We start from the raw sequence: 22431 nt of genomic DNA on the forward strand, positions 1-22431 counted from the left end.
CTTACTCTTGAGCATGTAACGTTACAGTTGGCCACGTGAACAGTAATCTTGTCTCAAATCTCACAGCTTGGATTGCTGTTGTCATAATCGGTTTGAGTCTCATGGTTTGTTTCAATTACGACAGTATTTGCAGGATTTGTTGTGTTGAAGTGACATTTGGCATCTGTCAAGCGTTGTAAACACACAACCGGTTTCATCGATAAAATCACATCCAGCTTTTGAGAGTTTAAACATTCATAAACATCAAAGTGTCCACTACTGAAATCGTCACCTGTGAATCTAAGATGTTTAAGAGGCAATGGCGGTTGTCGAAAGGTGTAAAATATTTGGCCATTTCGGTACACTTGAAAGCGACAACCAAACAGTTCAGCGACAGCCATCAACTCACATGCAGAACCATAGGTGAAGGGCTTAAGCATTTCACTCTTCTAGTGCTCCGGTGTAGAATAATTATCTCCTGTACCGTCATCAGTCCACACCTTGAACCTGTCCCAGTCATTCAATACATAAGACACAATGTTCCTCCGGATATCAAGAGTGAGCCTGATATGGCCGTGCAATATGTAACAAAGAGAATGGAAAAGGTAGGTGGTATCTCCGGGCATGGAAACCACTCAGTAAGTGACAGTTGTTTGATTGATAGTGATCATCTCGATAGACATGGTAATGGGGGTTGGAATGATAAAGGAAATGGGTACCTGAGCAATGTAAAGTAAGTGTAAAATACCTATACAATAACTATAATTGTAATAAACAAACAATAAAACAAAAAGGCTGTAGTTATCAGTAGGGAGACGTGAATCCCGTGGCAAAGTAAGGAAGGGAATGTAGAGATGGACGGTCTTATATAGGCAGGCAGCCAACATCGTGGGAAGCGTTGGGACGGGGGACCCAACGCCACCTCACATGTTGACCGAGGTGCAGGCTATGGACGTATATATGTACGTAAGTAGGATTCAGTTAGCGTTGGGAACCCGTGTACCAAATTTCTTGAAGATGGGCCCATAAGTAACAAAGACTGTTGAAAAGTTCAATATGGCGGCCAACAGTGGCATCATACCACCGAAATAAGTACGTACATTGGTTTCGGTTAGTGCAGGGAAGCCGCCTACCAAATTTTGAGAAGATGGGGCCATAAATAAGAAAGTTCAACATGGCGGACGTTGTTCACCGTTACGACCATTACGTGTAGAATTTCGAAATGAAACCTGCTTAACTTTTGTAAGTAAGCTGTAAGGAATGAGCCTGCCAAATTTCAGCCTTCTACCTATACGGGAAGTTGGAGAATTAGTGACGTTGGAAAGTTCAATATGGCGGCTGACAGTGGCGTCATACCATCGAAATAAGTGCGTACATTGGTTTCGGTTAGCGCGGGAAGCCGCCTACCAAATTTCGTGAAGATGGGGCCATAAATAAGAAAGTTCAACATGGCGGGACGTTGTCGACCGTTAGCGCAGGGAAGCCGCCTACCAAATTCGTGAAGACCGTTATGACCGTTATCGACCGTTACGTGTAGAATTTCAAAATGAAACCTGCTTAACTTTTGTAAGTAAGCTGTAAGGAATAAGCCTGCCAAATTTCAGCCTTCTAAGTACATGTGAAATTGGAGAATTAGTGATGAGTGAGTGAGGGATTTGCCTTTTATTATATATATATATATATATATATATATATATATATATATATATATATATACACACACACACACACACACACACACACACACACACACACATACACATACATATATATATATATATATGGCTTCTCCAGACCCTTTCACTTCTGTCACGTGCTCAGGGTGAACCTGCTCTCATCTGTAAAAACCACAGGGCACCAGTGGTGCACCTGCCAAATCTGGTATTCTATGGCGAATGCCAATCGAGCTGCATGCTGCTGGGCAGTGAGCTCAGGGCCCATTAGAGGACATGGGGCCCTTGGGTCACCCTCATGAAGTCTTTCTGGTTGTTTGGTCAGAGACATTCACACCAGTGGGCTGCTGGAGGTCATTTTGTAGGGCTCTGGCAGTGCTCATCCTGTTCCTCCTTGCCCAAAGGAGCAGATACTGGTCCTGCTGATGGGTTATGGACCTTCTATGGCCCTCTCCAGCTCTCCTAGAGTAACTGCTTGTCTCCTAGAATCTCCTCCATGCCCTTGAGACTGTGCAGGGAGACACAGCAAACCTTCTGGCAATGACACGTATTGATGTGCCATCCTGGAGAAGTTGGACTACCTGTGTAACCTCTGTAGGGTCCAGGTATCGCCTCATGCTACCAGTAGTGACACTGACTGTAGCCAAATGCAAAACTAGTGAAGAAACAGTCAGAAAAGATCTTCATCATCTCATTGTTGCCCCTCTAATGCATCTGTTGTTAATTTCATTAACACCATAGCAGCTGAAACTGATTAACAACCCCCTCTGCTACTTAACTGACCAGATTAATATCCCATAAGTTTCATTAACTTTATGCTATACTCTGATTAAAAAGTGTTCCTTTAATTCTTTTGAGCAGTGTATATACACATACATACATATATATATATATATATATATATATACATACATATATATATATATATATACATATATATATATATATATATATACACATATATATATATATATACATACATATACACATACATACATACATATATATATATATATATATATATATATATATATATACATATATATATATATATATATATATATATATATATATACACATATATATGTACATATATATATATATATATAGGGTTTTGGTCATCTCCCTGACTAAGGCCCCTCTCCACCGACAGCTCAGTTTAGATGGCCTATGCTCCAAACAGGAACAAACCCTGGACAGGGAGCCAGTCCATCACAGGGCAAACACAGAAACACAGACATTTCACAAGTGTATATAATTCAATTAAAAATACTGGTAAAAATCTAACTTTATGGTAAGGCTAATGGAATTCTTTGAGTGTAATTGTAAACACTGTACATGTGACAGTTGCATCTTTACTTAAACATTGACAATACAAACAATCATTCATGCCTCTATTAATCATATTACAATGGGCATTATACAGCATTTTGGTAAAGGGGTTAAATAGGAATGCTCTCGCCTTTTTGATTGAAATCTCTAAGAGGTAGGAGTAATATTTTATTAAAGCTAGAATGGCAAATAGCTCCTATGCAAACTAATCTGGTGTCATTAAGTCACAGCTCACTTTTTCAAATGCCATATAAATCTACAACAGTGCCCTGCACCCTGTAATTTACTGTACAGCGACACTAGGTGGCTATTTCAATACTGGCATCAAGTTTAGCAGTGTCTTGCTTTTACTCAGCTAGCTTAAAAGATTTTGATAGGTTTAACATAGAATACTTACTAGTTGAACATCTACTTAATTTGCTTATTTACATCAGTACACTGGAAGAAAAAACACTGAACTATAAGTTTCATACGTTTAAGTGTAAAAAGAACACAGTACAGTAATATCCTGTCATTATACCTAGAAATGATTATCAACCTAAAATAAAAGCCTTGTACCACTTGTTTAAAACTGACAGAAATTGACACATTTATAGTATTATTTAGATACAGTAGGTTGTAAGAGTGATCAAGAAATTATATGCTAATGTATTTTGGCTTTATTTTAATTTTTGAAATTTGAATTGGGTCAACAGTTTGCAAAAACTATAATAGGGAAAATGCATTTGAATATGGAAGTGTTTTAATCATAAATGTGACAAATGTGCAAAAAACAAATAAAAATCACAGAATAACTAAACTATCTCATTAGTCTGGCATGTCTGATGTTTGCTTCATATTTTGACTCATTCATTTCTGACCTTCAACACACATATTACGTAAGACTAATATTTTCTACGCACATCAAGATATTTCTCATGGTGCTGGAGAATGGGATTGTGTTGCATGTTTCTCTTTGAAGACATCTATATTTTTTGGGAATATACAGTAAATCTACTATTTTTGTTGTATACGCAGTCAGTCATAATTATTATTAAGTATCATCAGCAAAACCATATAAACATTGGAACAAGGGTCTAGAATTTGGCTTATAGCCTAATAAATATGAGCAGTTATTCTCAGGCAACACAACCAGCATGAATAACTGGACAAAGAGAACTGGGAAACAAGAATGAACAGGAACCATCCAAGTAGCAACCAAGATCCTCTGCCCAGCACTTTTCCAGTCAACGTGCAACTGCAGGATAATAAACTAGATGGCATACAGGTAAGACTGGCTACAGAGAGAGACAAACATCAGAAGCTTTTGTGTTTTTTTTTATCCCCTCAGAAAAATGGCTAACTGCAGAAGCAGCAGATACTGCAATACAGCCTGAAAGCTGTCCTGTCTTCCATGAGGATTAGATTTATCTGTCATGTAAAAACAAAGATGAAACATGTGCCATTAAACATTGCTCACCTGATTTGAAATATTTATTGATTAAGCGTCATTGGTTTCAGTTTCTGAGTAAGTCTTCCGTGTTTTGTTTTTTGTTTATATTTATCCCAAAGCCAATATGAATATTGTACTGAATGATCTGTACAACCTTATTATAGAATAGAAGCTTTTACATCTTTAGGGATTATTCATTGTTGCTGTAGATTTCAACAAAGAATATTTAAAGAACTAGGGGGCTCATCCCACTGCTCACTTCACTCGCCACCTCCCTGGCAGGTGCTACGCGCTAGCCACTTCACAGCTCTGCCACTCGCATATGGGGAAGCGGATGTACAATTGAAACAGATTGTTATTTTCAAGGGAACTGTTACATATGCATAATAGAACTATTTTACATTACAGTGAGTAACTAACTATAGTAAAAAATAGTAAAATGTAATAAACTGAAAGAAAATTATGTTTCATGTTGAAGTAGAGGTATTCATTGCATTATACATTTTCATTCTGTTTGGATTTGAAATTAACACGCAAATACTTTTTAAAACTTACACTTTTACTGTAATTAATTTTTCATCGATATGCCATTGAATTTTGATTCCGTGTTTGGAGTTACATCGTGACAACGCAATGTATAACTGCCCATGAGTGAATATTGTTTCTTTCTCACTAATAATTAAACAGACTTTTTCGAATGTTTGTCCTTGTGATTTATTAATTGTCATAGCAAGCGCTATTCTAATGGGAAACTGTAAACGTTTTAATACGAATGGCAAATCAAGATCTCCTTTGGTGTCCAATGTTTTTGACAGAAGATGTACTACATTACCTTTCTTGTCGCCTGTTAAAATTTTATGTTAGAATTGTTCGACCAATTTTGAATACAACTAATCTTGTCCTATTGCATAGCCCATCACTCATACATAAAATTACGCAATAACATTACAACACATCCTTCTTTCAACAGTAATTTTGCCGGTGGAAGACCAGACAGTGTTGACAGTTGTAGTTATTCTTCGGGATATTGCAAGTTGATGTTTTCATCTTCCGCACGATCACCACCAAACTGTTTCAGCATAGTCTAAAAATTTGCCATGTAACTGATCTACAATTTTCGTGTTAATTCATCTGACTACATCATTTCTCTGAGCTAGGACTGCCCGTGTACTAATTTCTTCTGTTGATAACCCTTTGGGATGAAATTCTTCAATAAGATTTGGACATAATAAGGTCTTCTTTTATTGGGAACTTAAAGTGAGGAAAACGTAAAAATTTATAAGAGCTGAAAGCGCAGGAACTGTGTCTGACAAAAGCTTTCACACCAATGAGAGGTGAGAGGACCATGGGCGTGGGCCATTAACCAGAAATGGATAAGAGGAGGGCAGGACCCCTTCTAACAACTTGGAAAAAATCTTGGCAATAGTCTCATCAAGATTTTCTTTCATAATAGAGATATGTCTTCCCTAAATATCACCAGCATGTCACCTGTTCCACGAGGAACAGATATTCTGGTGCACTGCTACACCCTGATAAAGTCTCTTGCAATCTCATTTCAGATGGTCAAATCACCTGTCACTACTCCTACTGACAGCTTACAGGCAGAGATTGAAACACAAGGAGCCGGCAATAAAAGTGGTATAGTGCTGCACTAAACAAGCACAGTATTAACTACAGGACTGCTTTGATTGTGCAGACTGGGACATATTTTCCAGATCTAAGTGTATAAACAATCACACATCTAAAAAGAGATTTGCTAAAAAAAAAAACACGCATAAATAACTGTGTGCCTTCAATCACGACATTTCCTAATAAGAAACAAAGGATAACCATTGACATCAGGAATTTACAGAAGGCACACAATAATGCATTTCGAAAAATAAACATGAAAACAGAAAAGAATTTTAAAAAGCAATCAAAATGTCTATACACAAGTAAACTAGAGATGGAAATTAGGAGCTGTAATAATTTGGGCAAACTTTGGCAGGTATTAAAGGTACTTAACAGACTACCAAGGAAAACATAACCCATTATAATCTATTTTCCCTTCCAAACCAACTGAATGCTTTCTAATCCCAATTTGAACATGACAGCAAGCAGCATGTCATGTGATTGCCTGCACTACCTCATGATTCATCCTTTCTATACATGACATAAGGAAGACTTTTAAACAAGTTTATGTTCACAAGGGGGGCGGCACGGTGGCGCAGTGGTAGCACTGCTGGCTCGCAGTTAGGAGACCCGGGTTCGCTTCCCGGGTCCTCCCTGCATGGAGTTTGCATGTTCTCCCCGTGTCTGCGTGGGTTTCCTCCGGGCGCTCCGGTTTCCTCCCACAGTCCAAAGACATGCAGGTTAGGTGGATTGGCGATTCTAAATTGGCCCTAGTGTGTGCTTGGTGTATGGGTGTGTTTGTGTGTGTCCTGCAGTGGGTTGGCACCCTGCCCGGGATTGGTTCCTGCCTTGTGCCCTGTGTTGGCTGGGATTGGCTCCAGCAGACCCCCCGTGACCTGTGTTCAGATTCAGCGGGTTGGAAAATGAATGAATGAATGTTCACAAGGAATCTGGTACAAATGAAATTTCAGGGAGTTTCTTGAAAATTTGTAGCAGTAAAACAGCTGCTATCTGCAGTGACATTTTCAGTGTTTCACTGAAGGAATCTTTTGTTCCCACTTCTTCAAAGGGACAACAATTAGCTCTGTGTCTAAGAAAACAAACGTGGCACTCAACTCCAGTCCTGATAAACTGCTTCAAGATACTAGTGTTAGGACACATTACATAGAATGCTCCAGACAGTCATAATTACCTCTAGCTTCAAATTACCAAAAATAATCCTCACAGTATACCATACCATTTGCACTTCATATCATCCTGGTACATCTGGATAATATAAATTGCAATGCCACAGTCCTGCTTATAGATTACAACAGCATTAAACACCATTGGATCATCAAAGCTGAGCACCACACTCATCAATTGAGATCGTATTGCCAACCCCTGTAATTAGACTTTGAAATTCCTAAACTACAGACCTTAGCATGTATGGCAGGATCAGATCATCTACGTTGATCCTCAATATAGCCACTCCATGGGGTATTATACTGAGCTCCCTTTTTACTTCATATTAACCTCTGCCTGCCTGGCTAGATACCACTCTAATTGCATCATTAAATTTACTGATAATACCGCCATTACATTCCTGATCACCAACTATGACGAGAGGGTGTACAGAGAAGAGGTCTACCTGCTGACTCAGAGGTGTCAGGACAATAATCTCACCATTAATGTAAGCAAAACTAAGGAGTCAGTCAAAGACTTTAGAAAGCAGAAGGCACGCCACACTTCCATCCCCAATGGAGGAGATACTGTTGAAAAGTATGGGTAGAATCTTTGGGAATCTGGTAATTCAATTCAACTTTATTTCTTGAGGCTGCAATATTTCCATCCCACTCTTAGACAGAAATATGTCTATTATATATTTCTGTCTGTCCAGCTACATGAATAAAGCATCACACACACCATCTGCACACATCTCTGAGTCTTTTGGGCTCATTAAATAAAAAAATAAAAATAAAAAAAATCTTCAAATATGTCAGCTTAAAGAGGACATCTCTCTACCACAAAACCAAAATATGGCCTCCAGCTCTACACAAGTAATTATGAATGAAGAAATGTTTTAACGTAGGGGCTAGACACAACTGACCCTTTGTAGCTTATTGGCTTTACCACTATTTACACCATTTAATTAACAGAGATGCATCTCACAGAATCAAAAAATGCTTTTGAAAGTATAACATTAAAATGAGCTTTCAATAAAGACTAGAAAGACTCCCTGAAATTATCACTGGAATTTTTGAAACTAATAAAATTCACAAGCCAAAACAAAGACCTATAATCACTGTAACAAACAAACACAAGAAGACATTTACAGTATGAAAGTCAGTGTGACTGTGGTGGGCTGGCGCCCTGCCCAGGGTTTGTTTCCTGCCTTGCACCCTGTGGTGGCTGGGATTGCTTCCAGCAGACCCCCCGTGACCCTGTAGTTAGGATACAGCGGGTTGGAAAATAGATGGATGGATGGAAGTCAGTATGAATCAGAAACACTAAAGGCCATATAAATTTATCAGTCAGAATTGTTATGGGTATATTTCATTTGAATATAGAAGTATTTTGATCACAAATATTACAAAAGTCCAAAAAACAAATAATCACAAAATTCCTAAACTAACCTCATCAGTCTGGCATGTCTGATGTTTGCTTTATATTTTGACTCATTCGTTCACTTAAATTGCATTGTAAGGCAACATGGTAAAAACGTAAGGATGTGAAAAAAAAACTTAAAAAAGAAAACAAACAGTTTTGAAGGTATAACAGAAAAACACAAGAACTTACCAGTTTCTCCACTTCTTGCTCCCGGAGTCTCTCATCCCTTTGCCTTTGATGGTAATCTCTCAATTCTTCCTTTCCACTTAAAGAACTTATGCTACCTCTTCTTTCTCGAAGCGGACCACTTTGTATCAGCTTAAAATTTTCAGCATTATTTAATTCTAGCTCCCTTCTCCCCAGTGAATACTTTCTCTCCGTTACAAAAATCTGACTTGAACTGTGACCTTGTAGGTTACTTTTATCAAAATCCATGTTACATGTGCTAGTTGATGTTAGGAACATTTTTTTTGCCACACGAGGGCTGGTCGGAACGCTAGATATCACACTGGGATCAGGGTTTCGGTCAAGGGTTGTCCAACTTCTGGGTGGCTTTGCAGAGGTAAATGAGAAAACATCTCCATCTGAAATGCCATTATGGGAGATATCCGTAGCATAAGATCTAGCCTGGTTATCAAGGGATCGCCTTGGAGGCACACTAAAAGTAGATAGCTGGCTTTCATTGGTCTTATACAGTCGTGGGAGGGACCGACTGTAAGCTCCCATACTTTTCAAAGATCCTCCGGAGTATTTCCTTTGTCTAGGGCTATTTTCAAGACAACAGTCATTTGCAGCTCGACTTGATCTTGTCTGTAGAGCCTGAGTCTCCTGGAGGTTTAACCTTCTGGCTAATCGAGGACTTGAAGGCATGCTGGCAGCTCCAGTGTTCATAGAGGAGTGACCATCACCTATACAGCCTCCATTCCACGTAGACAGCTGGGCACCTGCTTGAGTTTTTCTTCCATCTGAATTTGACGAAAAGAAGACATTTTCATGAGACTTATTTCTTGGACTAGCCCGGGAATATGGAAGCAGTTCTGGAGGACTATGTGAAAACTCCATTTCTCTGGTTTGCAGGTCGATGAGATCGGATACTGGTGTAATACGCTGCCTTGGGGATGGAGGCATGCTGCTGGAGATGGATGATGTTATTTTTATTGATAAAGGTGATCTTTCTAATTGTTGGTAGCCCTCTGTGAGAAAAAATTTACCTGTGGAGGAAAGGGACTGATTCAGATTAGGTGATGAAGAGACAGAGTTATAAGAAAGTGGGGCTGAATTAGCATTTGGTGACTGTGAAAGGCCAAAGTATGTATTTGCGTAATCTCCATTAGGTCTCATGTTGCTTTCCACGGTAAGATTTTTCTTGGCAAGTGTCTCCATTATATCCTGCAGGTCATTGTGCATTTTAACAGGTTTTGAGCTTGAACCAGAGCTGTACAAAGAAGGACCAGTGTCATTACTAAACCTCAAAAAATCTGTAATAAAGAAGAAGAAAAAAAAAAATAAGATTTCAACAGCTTTGACAAACAGCACAACATTAATTCATATTTTCAGTACATTGCTCTTAACGGTGTCTTTCAGTTAATCAGATTTTGAAAGCAAGTAACTAAACTCCATGCTCTTCTAATTTTAATATGTGTTCTGTTAATTTAGAAAGTATGTGACACAAAGCAACAGAACTCAAGTTTGCCATAACTTTTTCTGTGACAGATGTCCAAAGTGAACAGCCTTTAGTAAAGGCAGTAACAAAAAATCAGACCTATTAGCACTAGAATAAGATTTAGTTAAAAGACTCAGATAATGAAATGTAGTGACAAATCTGGATGAGGGTTCATCCTTGAAGCACAAATTGTGGTTTAAGAGTTATGTTTGAATAAAGTAATCTGCCATTACCATATTTTACACTTACATGCATAGAACACAGTAGGCTCTTATAACGTTCTTCAAGATGCGACTATGCACATTTAAATGTTCTTCCATTAAATCATGTGTAAAAAGGCACTGGGAATCTGCAGGGTAAGTTGAAGTCATGATTTGATAAGCATTTGAACTACAATCCAAAAATGGGGCAAATTGATCTGGATCTTTATTACCAAATGTGAAAATCAGTTCAACCAGATATATAAAATTGCTATTTCAAGACTCAATAACATTTGATCTGGATCAGTATATGAGAAGAGCACATTTAACTCTTGCTATACTTTACAACAACCTACTTTATTATACCTCCAGTAGGGTACATCCCTAAAAATTGTCTATTGAAAATTTGAATGTCTTCTCTAACCCACAATTCAACCAAATGTTTAGTTTAACATACAATGGTAATTTATTGTAATTCTAAATGGAGTTAAAAAGTGTTTGTATTACTAAATTGCATTGCAACCATGATGACTGTAGTTGAAAGAAGCAGGTGACATCACATAGTCCTCTTCAGGGGATGCCATTCAAGTGTGGTTGGAATGTACCTGTTAGAAAATGTCACGTGATAGGCGAAGTACAGAATCATGTTCAATGCAGAAGCAGCACTGTAATGTAACTTGGTCAAACTGCCTGTAATAAGCAGAAGATGCACTTGGATATCACAGGCAAAGGCATGTCCTGTCATTACAATGATTCCACTTTTGTTTCTGCTGCTTGATACTAATTTCAGAAGAACCTTCAAGTAAACATTTTAACCAGGAGCAGTACAAAGAAAACTTCACATAGGTAGCAAGAATAGTCACTAAGAAATTCTCAGGGATTGCTGTTATTTATCATCAGTACAGAATGACACTGAGCTGTGACTCATTACTTCATTTTACATTCCCAGCTCTTGTGTAATATTTTCCAGGGCAGTGATATAATATTTAAATAAAAGTTTGGCATTTGCTCTGTTCTACACTGCACCTTTGTCCAGCCAATAATAAAAACTGCTTTTTGTATTTAAAACAAAGATTAAATAGAGTCTAGATTACTAAACTCTACAAGGAAAAATGACAAAAATGCTTATGATCTTGTTAAGTATTACCAAGAAAACTCCATGTTATAATATCATATTATCATCTCTTTATATTATCAAAACAAAAAAACCTTATCACTCATTTCTAAAATAGTTTAAAATGTACATAGTTTAATGATATGAAAAAAAGAAATTGACCAAATATTACAGAGCACAAAGGGTAATCAAAGTTATCAGTTTTCTGTATCAAATAAGATTTTGAAGGATACCTTTACCTCCTCCAGCAGTGGAAAATGGTCTTAAAAAAAAAATATATATATATATATATATATATATATATATATATATATATATATATATATATATATATATATATATATATATATATATATATATATATATATATATATATATATAAAATTATGAACATTCTCTGAAGATAAGATATAAAATTTTCATGGCTAACAAATACAAACATTTTAAAGGCCAAGCACAGAGCCCTCTGTGTTGTTTGCAACTGCTATTAATTTAATGTCTTTCATCTTTCTTCCTTTTCTTTTAGATATATCAGGCAACCTGTTAGAGTCATTAGTATAACTGAAAAGACTTTACCTTGTGTTGGACTCAGAGAGGTGATTTGGCTTCGGTGGGGCAGCATGTTCTTTATTCGACTTGCTTCCTCTGGATGATTAAATCTGAAATAGTATGATTTACCCAGGCAAAGTGTGTAACCTATTTAAAAAATTAAAAAAATAAAAAGAAGAAAAAGCATTAAAAAAAAAAAAAAAAACAGTACAAACAGAAGCTAGGCTAAAAAAGTGTGCGTCAAACATCAGGATCAAAGACAATTTTAAAGAAAAAATATAAATCATATTTATTGGAGACTTTTTTTTTGGTTGAACACTTCTGAAAAATGTTTTTTGTTACTCAATTATAAGCATAATTATATGCTGAACAGAAAACTTAAGAGGACAACCCCAAAATAAGCAGGGCCTGAAGGTGGCTACATCAGAGGCTTGGCAGAGCATCACCAAAGAGGATACTCAGCATTTGGTGATGTCTATGAATTTCAGATTTCAATCAGTAATTGAATGCAAGGGACATGCAACAAAGTACTAAATCTGACTGCTTTAATTTACCTACCATTACTATATCCCAAACATTAAGGTGCCCTGAAATGGGGAGACCATGCATAAAAAGTGTAATTTCTACATGGTATGACCGAAATGTATGCAAATACCATTTAAGTCTGCAATAGGCACTCTAATCATGCCTGAATTGTATGATTAATAATTTTAAACTGTGTAGCACAGGGGTAAATTGAGGAAAAATGTGTCTTTGTCTCAAACATTATGAAAGGCACTGTACATTCCTCTGGCATCTAATAATTAAAAAAGAACCAGCAAAGAAATTAATGCTTCTATTTTAAAGTCTACAATTTGCATTTCATACCAAGCAAAGCATATGTGCAAGCAGTTGAAAAAATAAAGCAGTTGGGAGTCAGGTGGTGAAAATAAAACATAATTTGCATCTTTTAAAAGTGTCCTCACTATGAACTGTGGTTGCAATTTTTCCAGGCAGAACCATGGAGTTCAGAATGAAGTCCACATATTTTGAGGATGAGAAACATTTTTAGTGAATACAACTTGCAAGAAAAGAAAGGCTTTTGCCTTAAAACTGCACTGACTGGCAACATTTAAAGCTTGTTATTTGTTATTTTCAAATAATAAATAAAATAACACCTTAAGCTCAGAGGTGAGGAACAAATCAATTTAATTCAATATAATATTTTGCCAAGAACGTTTAGAGTTGTATTTTTGTTATGGAAGATAAGAAGGAAAGTCACATCGGTTGACTAGGACATATCTATATTCTCATATGCATAGTTCTTTGTAATAACAGTCTTTGCCTTCTGTTTATTTCAAAAATACAATTACTGTATCCATCACTATATAAAAGTAGGGAAAAGTGACTCATATTAGCACCACAGAATCAGACAGCTGACATGAGGATTTTTCACAAGTAAAAAAATAAGCTAAAACAATATTAACTTTAGCCCAACAGTATATTGATACACCACCCAGATTTGATTTATGCCTTCCACCAAATACTACTGAGAAAAGCAAGGATCTTCTGGGACCTTGAAAGAGACTGACAAGATTAAGAATGTTGTATGACCAAACTTTAAAGGGATGACCATTCATTAAATTAAAAAAAAAAAAAATGTTGAAATGTCAAATTGAAGTGTCATGTTTATTCAAGAGGTTCTAACTTTAAACTGACTTTGTGTCAACATTTTAAGAAAACCACCTAGTGTGTAACATCGCCTGCACAAGCGTACTCTGCTTGCATTATGGTACAGTTATTGCTGAATATATCCAGATGCAAGGCCTGTACCGACACATTACCGCACTTTTTTGAGTAGTAACTAAGTAGTGGTCATCAAACACTTACTTACTTTTTTGAACTGAAGTATATATTTAAATAAAAAAAATACTTTTGATTCTTAATTTGAAGACTGCACAACACAATAAAAGTAAACACTTTCACATATGGTAACATTTGAAAATATTTATACTGCTGTGCATCATTACCAATGTGTATGGCAATCACAGAGGAAGTCTGCAGCTGTACAAATATACAAATGCAAAGCACTACATTTTTTTTGTGTAAAATCTAAAATCTGCTGTGTGATGAATTTTTAAAAACTCCACAAGGCTGTAGTTCCAGGTCTGCAAGGACCAAATTATAATTTCCACAAAGCTATCTCTTGTTAAATTGTTAAACAGATCTTTTCTTTTCATTAAACTTGACACATTTCTCAGCACTAGTGATTTATAAAGTAGAAGGAACTTAAGATAAATATCGTTTCCTTGTAATGAAATCTATATCCAATAAACCTTTATAGTAACTAGAGATGCATGGCAATTCAAATTGTGCAATAAAGTGCCAAAGGATATGATGAAAAGCAAAACAATGCAATAAAACATGAAAGGATATATGATAAAAAAAGCAATAAAGTGAAACCTAATGTGTGATTTAAACAATAATGGCAAATATTAACAGAAGTCAATACCACTTTCACCAGAAAAAAACAATACTTAGCATAATAGAAAGTCTACTTTTAAAAAATATAATTGTAAATATGACAGAGACCAACACAGATCTAGCAAATCAGTAGGTAAATAGAGGGTAAGTTTACCCAATTGAATATAACCCAATACTTTGTAATGTATACAAACGTTTAAAGAAAATTAATACGTGATTGCAATAACAACATGATTTGCATGGAATTTTATTAAATATAAAAGATGCAACATAAAAACAATAGTAGTCATCATTCCCTAACAACAAACAAACAACTTCAAACTAACACACTCAGACACATTCATCATATCATTATTAATAACTCTTAAAGTTAAGATTTTGATGGCATGCATTTCACATCTTGTAGATAAGTTTTTTTATGAAACATAGTAGTTCTGTTCTTCATTGACTTATGCTGCATAAACAACAAGAGAGTGAACAGAGGGTGGGTAAGACAGGAAGAACTGGAAAAGATCTTAATGACTTAATAGTCCAGTGCGGAAGAGTACAGTGAAACTAACAAATAAATTTGAATACAACACTATCCTGCTGCTCCCTGTTCTTTGATAACCATAGCAAACTATGATAGAAAAAGTCAAAACACTTCAATAATGAACCTGTACAAAAATAGTCTTTGCTTCTATGGCAAAGTGCTCAAAGACGCTGTCAAATACATGTTTTATAGGGGCCACCTTCAGGGCTCCTCAAGTTTCAACAATACCACCCCAAACAGAAGGGGGGCCCTGTTATTTACTGCCTTTTTCTTTTCACCCACAGTTCCAAGGCAAACTCAAAAGACGTCCAGTGACACAGTTCTGCTTCCTCCCACCAGCTCTGACCCTCTGCCCTTACAACCAGCAGCTCAACCAGAAGTTGGAGTTCAACTTGGAACCAACCTTGTTGGAAGTCAGAGCACTCCGGGCAACCTGAAGGCCGCTATATTTTAATTTTGCACCCTTGTGTGCCTTTTCTTTGAAAACTTTTGCCAATGTTAAATGAGGCATTCCATTTGGAACCCCAACCCTTTTCGGTGTTTAAAGTTTGTTCCTTTTAAATCCTCCACAATTCTTTGAGTGGATTCATTACTGATGTATCTGTACACACATGGCTGTGAACGCAACTGTCTCAAAAGCCACTATCTCAAAAGAATACTCTGGTTGTAGAAAACATGTAGCAATCGGGCTACAATGGTTTTGTAGGGCAGTACTGGAATTCTTATGTATTGGACATTTCTCAAAAAAAAAAAATTCAAACCTCTGCGTCATGAGTGAAAAATAATTTAACAGCTGTACAAAATAGTATTTGAGAGTGCGGTAAATTAAAAGCTACCCTATCTTAACAGGCAGGTTACAGTTATGGTGAATACATAATCATAATATTACCAGTCAGCCTCAAAAACACAAATTTTGTTCCCAGAAATAAAAGGACTAGCTTAATATAATTACAAGCTTCAATGACATTGGGTTAATCTTTGAATATATATCAATAATTCCTGTTTACTGTAACCTAGTCTATGTACAAAAAGAACACAATATCCAATCAATGTACGATGTGTTTCCAGCGACTCAAGTTTTAAAGTACACCCATTTGGGAGAGGTTTATAATTTTGAATTAAATCAGCCTTTAGCAACGCATTCAAAGCCTAGGGTTGCAGTGCTGTTGCCATATTGATTGTTTATTTTGTAGAATTAGTGTCTGCTATGCTACACCAGTTTATTGATAACAATAACAATAATAATACTAGTTGTTGTTGGATTATTATTTATGGTTTAGCCTAAAGGTTTTTGCTTCCCAATGTTTATAAAAAGTCTGCGCCCATGTATATACAAATACAGCATACATGAATCCTGAGGTGATAACTGAACACACTACCACAGATTATAAACACAAGTTCACCCCATGTAAAAAAAAGAAAAATTTAAACGACACAAGCCCTTATTCACTTCTATTATTTGTACTTTAATGCTTTACATTTCCTTACCCTGTAAACTCTTGGTTTGCAGCTGCTTATTTTAGAAAACTCCAGGAACACACTCATTTTGCAATTATTTCCTTATTCAGAAGATAACAGAAAATTGTTCTGAATGTTCACATGGAGTTGTAAAAATAACCAAACAGACCACAGAAAACTTTCTGGGCTGAATCAAAATGCAATTCTACTTAAGTACCAGAAAACAAATACTTTGGTAATGCCTCCAAAAACAAATATATACACACAATAATTAAAAAAAAAAAAACAAAAACAAATACATTTACTAAAAAAATTTTAGAGACAGATTAGTTCTCAGAATATATCTCACTTATTTTGAATTATTTGTAATCTTAAGGAGAAATGAGTAACTAGTAAAAAATAAAAGAATTCTGATTATCTGCCATTTCAAACCTCTTGATTTCTAACCTGTATAAATAATAAATCAGTTTCATTGAACAAATTAAAAGTGCTCCTCTATATCAATGCCATTGCTTATTACATTTTAAAAAATAATTCAACAGTTGTATATAATATTAAGGTACTAGCCAAACAAAATATAATACTCATGAATAAGTGTTTTTCTCCATACCATTGTCATTACTGGATTCTCCAAATCCCAGAAGTTAATGCAGGAATACAGACAGTGCACATTCAAGTGTGCTTTCTTATGTGGTTCTGCTATATCGCATTTGAATAAATAATACATTCATTAAGTTAACTTTTGCCCTGGGCTAGTAAACTACTCCCATTGAAAGTGGAGTCAGAAAATGGATGAAAGAATGAATGGGTAGACAGGTATTTAAAAATGGTCCTGTAAGAGAGGGAAAATGTTTGCAAAACCATATCCCACAATAAACTTGTATCCTCCAAAAATACAAGGCACCAATTTACTCTACATTTTCATTCAAAAATTATAACTTTACTAGGAATGCAGCAGTTTGGGGCTTGCATCCAATTTGCTCGGTCACTCCTGCTCTCTCTGTGTCCGTGTCACAATTATATGTTTTTTGGATTCCAAAGAAGGCCTAGCTACTCCGCAGCGATGAAGGAACAGCTTTGATTATAACCATGCTCCTAAACTGGACTAATTTGTCTGTTTAAATTGTTGTTTAAATCAATTTTTTCCCCCAGGTTCAGGGAGTTCTGAATGAGCTCACAATTTGGACCTTTGAAGAACCAGACACAGATTGTGTTCTCTGTCAAAACAATTTTAAAATGGAGAGGTTACATTCCTATAACCCAAAAAGGCAGCATACAACAAATCCTGCAAAGAGGCTGGATATTCATCACCACCAACAACTGAGCGTTCTCAATTCCAAATGTCTACAGCTTGCAAAAATAGTAGCAAACTACTAAAACGCTACAGCTGGCAGTAAGTAAAATATCAGGTTTTATATTCCTGGTCAATTCTAAATTCACAGATCAAGTCTGGAAACAAAACTAGCAATAAAATAAATTTAAAATCCAAGAATTATCTTCTGGTTAAAGGGTCATTGAAAATAAAACCTGTCAAAATTACGGCTCTGCATCAACCAGGCCGAGTAGCCCTGCCCCAATTAATCCTCATATCGGCTTGACTTCTGTTATTTCTGAGACACTTTGCTTAACCTGCTTAAACTCTGCACCCATTTTTGTCTGCGTACATTTTTTTTTTTTCCTCCTTGAGAAAAGGTCTTTTTTTTGGCAACTACAGCTGTGAATGTTTCTGCAGATGTAAATTAGCATCTGCAACATAGAACCCTGGTTTCTCCACAGCCTGAACGAATAACTGTACCACAAAACCAATCAATCAATGGCATAAGGTGACCTATTCCCAAAACTGCAAGAATAAACACAGACCACTTTTAGTCATATGGTAACTGGAAAATGTAGATTTGCCAGTCTACCTGCAATAAGCTGCATGTCTGTGGGGCATGGTGTGGAAACCAAAGCACCTGGAGATAATGAATAAAAACACACGTGAAGTCCACAGAGACTGAGACCTGGCTTAGATTTTTAATTTAAGTCTTACAAGTTTTGAAACATCAGAATGAGCCACTACAGTATTAGGTCACCCCCAAAATGAAATTTGTTATCATTTGGGAGAAATTTATTGCCAATTTTTCCTCTCTCTCTTTGAAGTGTGCCTCAATGGACTGGAGTTCAAATACATGCAGGAGCTGTTTTGTGAATGAGTGAAGGAGCAAGTATTAGGATTCCTATGGTATTATTAATGCGTGTAATTTTCTGTCCACAAGGTTAATTACAAAAAAAAAGTTACAAAAACTTTGACTTTAAACAGGGGCACTAAACTGGTTTAACTGACAGGGGAATCCAAAACAGAAACTAGAATAAGAAAGTATAGCATCATTGCAGAGGAATGTAAAAAGGCACCATCTGAAACATGTTAATCTGACATTTCCTGGCACGTCGACCGCACATGCCAGCAGTCAATGGTTTTGTAGGGTAGGAAATCAAGTATCAGTATCTTGTCTTTCTCAAGAGATGGCAAAACACAGGATGTTTCCAAGAACAATCAATTAGAGACAAGACAGGCGCTATATAGTATGCAAACCTCTATATGTTTTGCTGCTTAAACTCATCTCTGCAGTGAGATTTTCACCTTTTTAAGTTACCTTTACAAATCAATGTAATTAATGTAAATCTATTCATATAAAACTAATATAAAACATTTAGCTGAAGATTTTCAGCGATAGAGTCCAAGAATAAAATTGATCTGACCTAACCTTTTATTAAAAAAAGACAACAATATCAAGAAATGTTTTTAATTTAAACTGCCTTTAACCATTGCATCTTTAGGTTCTGAGAAAATCAGATGAAACTGAAATAAATTAAACAAATTACGTAATAAGTACGAACTGCATGACTTTAAATTCCCTGGCTGTAATAAATGATGAAAAATTTAAACATATCTATTTTTTTTGTATTATTAGAATCTTATGATTAGAAAAGCCCAATAACATTTCTTTTAATTTTATATTAAAGGTCACACTGATTAATTTGTAACATGACAATACACACTCATGCAGAAAATGCACTGAGTAACCATGATTCAATCAGTTAAAAAAGAAAAAACAAACTTGTATCTATTACAACTTCAATAAATTAAAATATGGTAAAGGTTAATTCTACACTACAGAATAAGAGGAAAACCAGAGGCCTTGTGCCAGCATGCTGCCCGTGTAAAAATGGTAGAATCTGTATATTTTTGTGCTTCAACATGAAAATAAGCAACGCTTAAGCTGAAAAAAGTTTCAGTTTGTATAAATGAAAATGATTTTCTTTCTAAATCTATCAAGACTCTAAGAGAAAGGTTACAATATTCTTTTGTAAATGTTATGCCACTTTATTTTCTCATGTCACTGTCATGCTATGTGACTGAAGAAGTGAAAGGTGTGAGAGGTTTATAAGTTACCACATTGTGAATGTGAAACAATATGAATAGGAAGCTAGTTTGAGCAGTATCTCACCATGTGCAATTTGTGAATGTTCAGTAAATAGTTGTGTTTGTACCCCACTGGAATTCTGAAAGACAAACACAAGATACTGGTGTTTAGAGACAATGTGTTTAATTAAACTTGACAACAAATTTGCAGACATTTATGCGGAATTATATTCTTTTTAAAAAGCTATCTAAACTGCTTTAAATACTATATTCTTTGTCAAATAAAAATAGTTGATCACTGTGCCTTTTTATTCTGGGACAATACAGAATTAAATCCCCAAGAAATGCCATCATTAATGCAGATGTAGGGTATCTCACTGGGAACTCTTAATGACCCAATAGCCTTGACTGTTTCTACAGTTTCAAAAAAAGGTTTTCTTCAGTCATTTTTAAAACATAACTGCCCAAAGACACATGAACCTTGGTCCTTGAAACTAGGCCAATAATTCAAACAGATGGTAGGATTCTGATACTAGTAGTGTTGCCTTCATAGCAATATTACACCATATACTCTGCTTAATTCCTGCAAGCAGCATTTTATTTGACTAAAATGAGTTTGATACTCAATTGCACATTAACAGATCTTGATGTTTAGATGCCTGTTCTCATGTAACAATGCAAGATTACGCTTGGTAAGCACTGATGGCACTCCCTTGTTAGGAAGCAAAAAAAATGTACATATAGTTGCCTAGAAGTGGAGACAAAACGATGATATGTTGACTTCATTCATCAAAAAAAAGGACAACCTAACTTCTCCTCAGGCTTGCAATATGATCGTAATTGCAGCTTTAAAGAGACATGGGGCCTCATGTATAACATCATGCGTAGAATTCATACTAAAACATGGTGTATAGACAGAACGGGAACTGTGCATATGCACAAAAAATCCAGATGTGTACGCCAAGTTGCACACACTTCCCCTTTATAAATCCCAATGAACGTGAAATTTTACGCATGTGCATGTGCCTACAGCCCTAACCCAACAGATTTGAATATGAAAATTAATATAAATAGCCTTCTCTGTTCAGTGATTTGTTAAAGACAATGGCAAAAGCACGTGGGAAAAAAAAAAAAAAAAAAAGATTTCAGCAAATGCAAAGTCGAGGCAAGGAAAAACGTACTATTTGTTGGCTTAAACAATGGTATAAACAGCAAAAGGAAATTGGAGTGATACAGCGTGGCAGAAACACTCAAAAGTTCAAGTCCAGAAGGTTGCACAGCGCCCGAAATAAGACAATGAAGTGGTCAGATGTCAAAGTCAACGTGAAAAGGCGAGTCGCAGCTTACCGTCTGTTTATTCTGTTTCAGACAATATTACAAAAGCTGCCCCCTACCCCCTATGTGCCGAGCAACTCTAAGCAGTGAAGATGCTGCTGTGCCCAGCACATCTTCGGGTGCTGGCTGCACACACATTTCTGCCTTGGAAACCTATGGGCAACCATCTGGCTGTGCGTGGACGAATGCTGTTTTGGAGTCGCAAAACGCAATAGTGGATGCTGTAAGAAATGTGGCCAATGAACTAAGGAATATAAGGGCTATATTATGTGCTATTGACCACAAATTAAATGAATTAGTGAAAAAAATAAATGATGCATCCGATTACCTGTTGTTACATTCTGTAAATTTTACATCAGGCACGGGCAAGCTACAATTGTGTGCCACATTATGCAGCATGCTACATCCTTTCACAATGTGACACACTGTCTGTGGACTATGGAGCAACACATTAATAGACTGGAAATACTTTCTATTTAAATAAGAAAATTCATTATAGTGTAGTTTGGCGCCAAGCACCACAACTGACAGATTCTCTGCTCTTTACATGGCTCTTTCAGGTGACTTGCTATCCTTAAAAGAACAGTTTGCCTTTTGCCACAATAGTTGGAAAAGTATCTGTAACTGTGCAGAGATGCCATTTTTATAGGTTCTCCTGCTACAGATGATGTAATGCCTACTCATTTTTTTGGCGATTCATCCCTGGCTGATGTAATTTGTTCAGAACCGTTGCAATAGCAATGTGCATGCAGTTGACCACTCCGATTACATTTGGAAAAACAGACGCTGCTATGAATTGCGCTTTAAAGTTTGCCTGTTCAACCACAGTGTATAGAAATCCTATCTATCTGGATGACAAGTGGATAATACCATCCTATACAGCTGGTATGGCGCAACTCAGTGATGTTTGCGAAATACCCGATCAGTCAGCAAGGTCACACTGATCCTGTGGCTAAAAACCCGAGTGTGGACAGAACTTGCACAGGAGCAAGTAAAGCACAATTCCTCATAATATGCCTTTGCAAAGCTGGCGCTAGTTTAGCACAACGCTCCAAGAGGATAGCTTTTGGAAATTGAAATTGAATTCGAAGTCAG

General features: G+C 36.3%; 1 protein-coding gene across 1 annotated transcript in view; it reads right to left on the reverse strand.

The window, feature by feature from the left end:
• The window catches only part of phldb2b (pleckstrin homology-like domain, family B, member 2b), a 299785-nt gene that overhangs the window by 154888 nt on the left and 122466 nt on the right, over positions 1 to 22431 (reverse strand). The window contains exons 5-6 of the mRNA XM_039745516.1: positions 12170 to 12289; positions 8806 to 10094 (exon numbers count right to left, since the gene is read on the reverse strand). Of these exons, the coding sequence (XP_039601450.1) occupies positions 8806 to 10094; positions 12170 to 12289 (1409 nt within the window). The remainder of the gene's footprint in view (positions 1 to 8805; positions 10095 to 12169; positions 12290 to 22431) is intronic.

The sequence above is a fragment of the Polypterus senegalus genome, chromosome 2 (genome assembly GCF_016835505.1).
Source record: "Polypterus senegalus isolate Bchr_013 chromosome 2, ASM1683550v1, whole genome shotgun sequence".
In the NCBI taxonomy this organism is placed as follows: Eukaryota; Metazoa; Chordata; class Cladistia; order Polypteriformes; family Polypteridae; genus Polypterus; species Polypterus senegalus.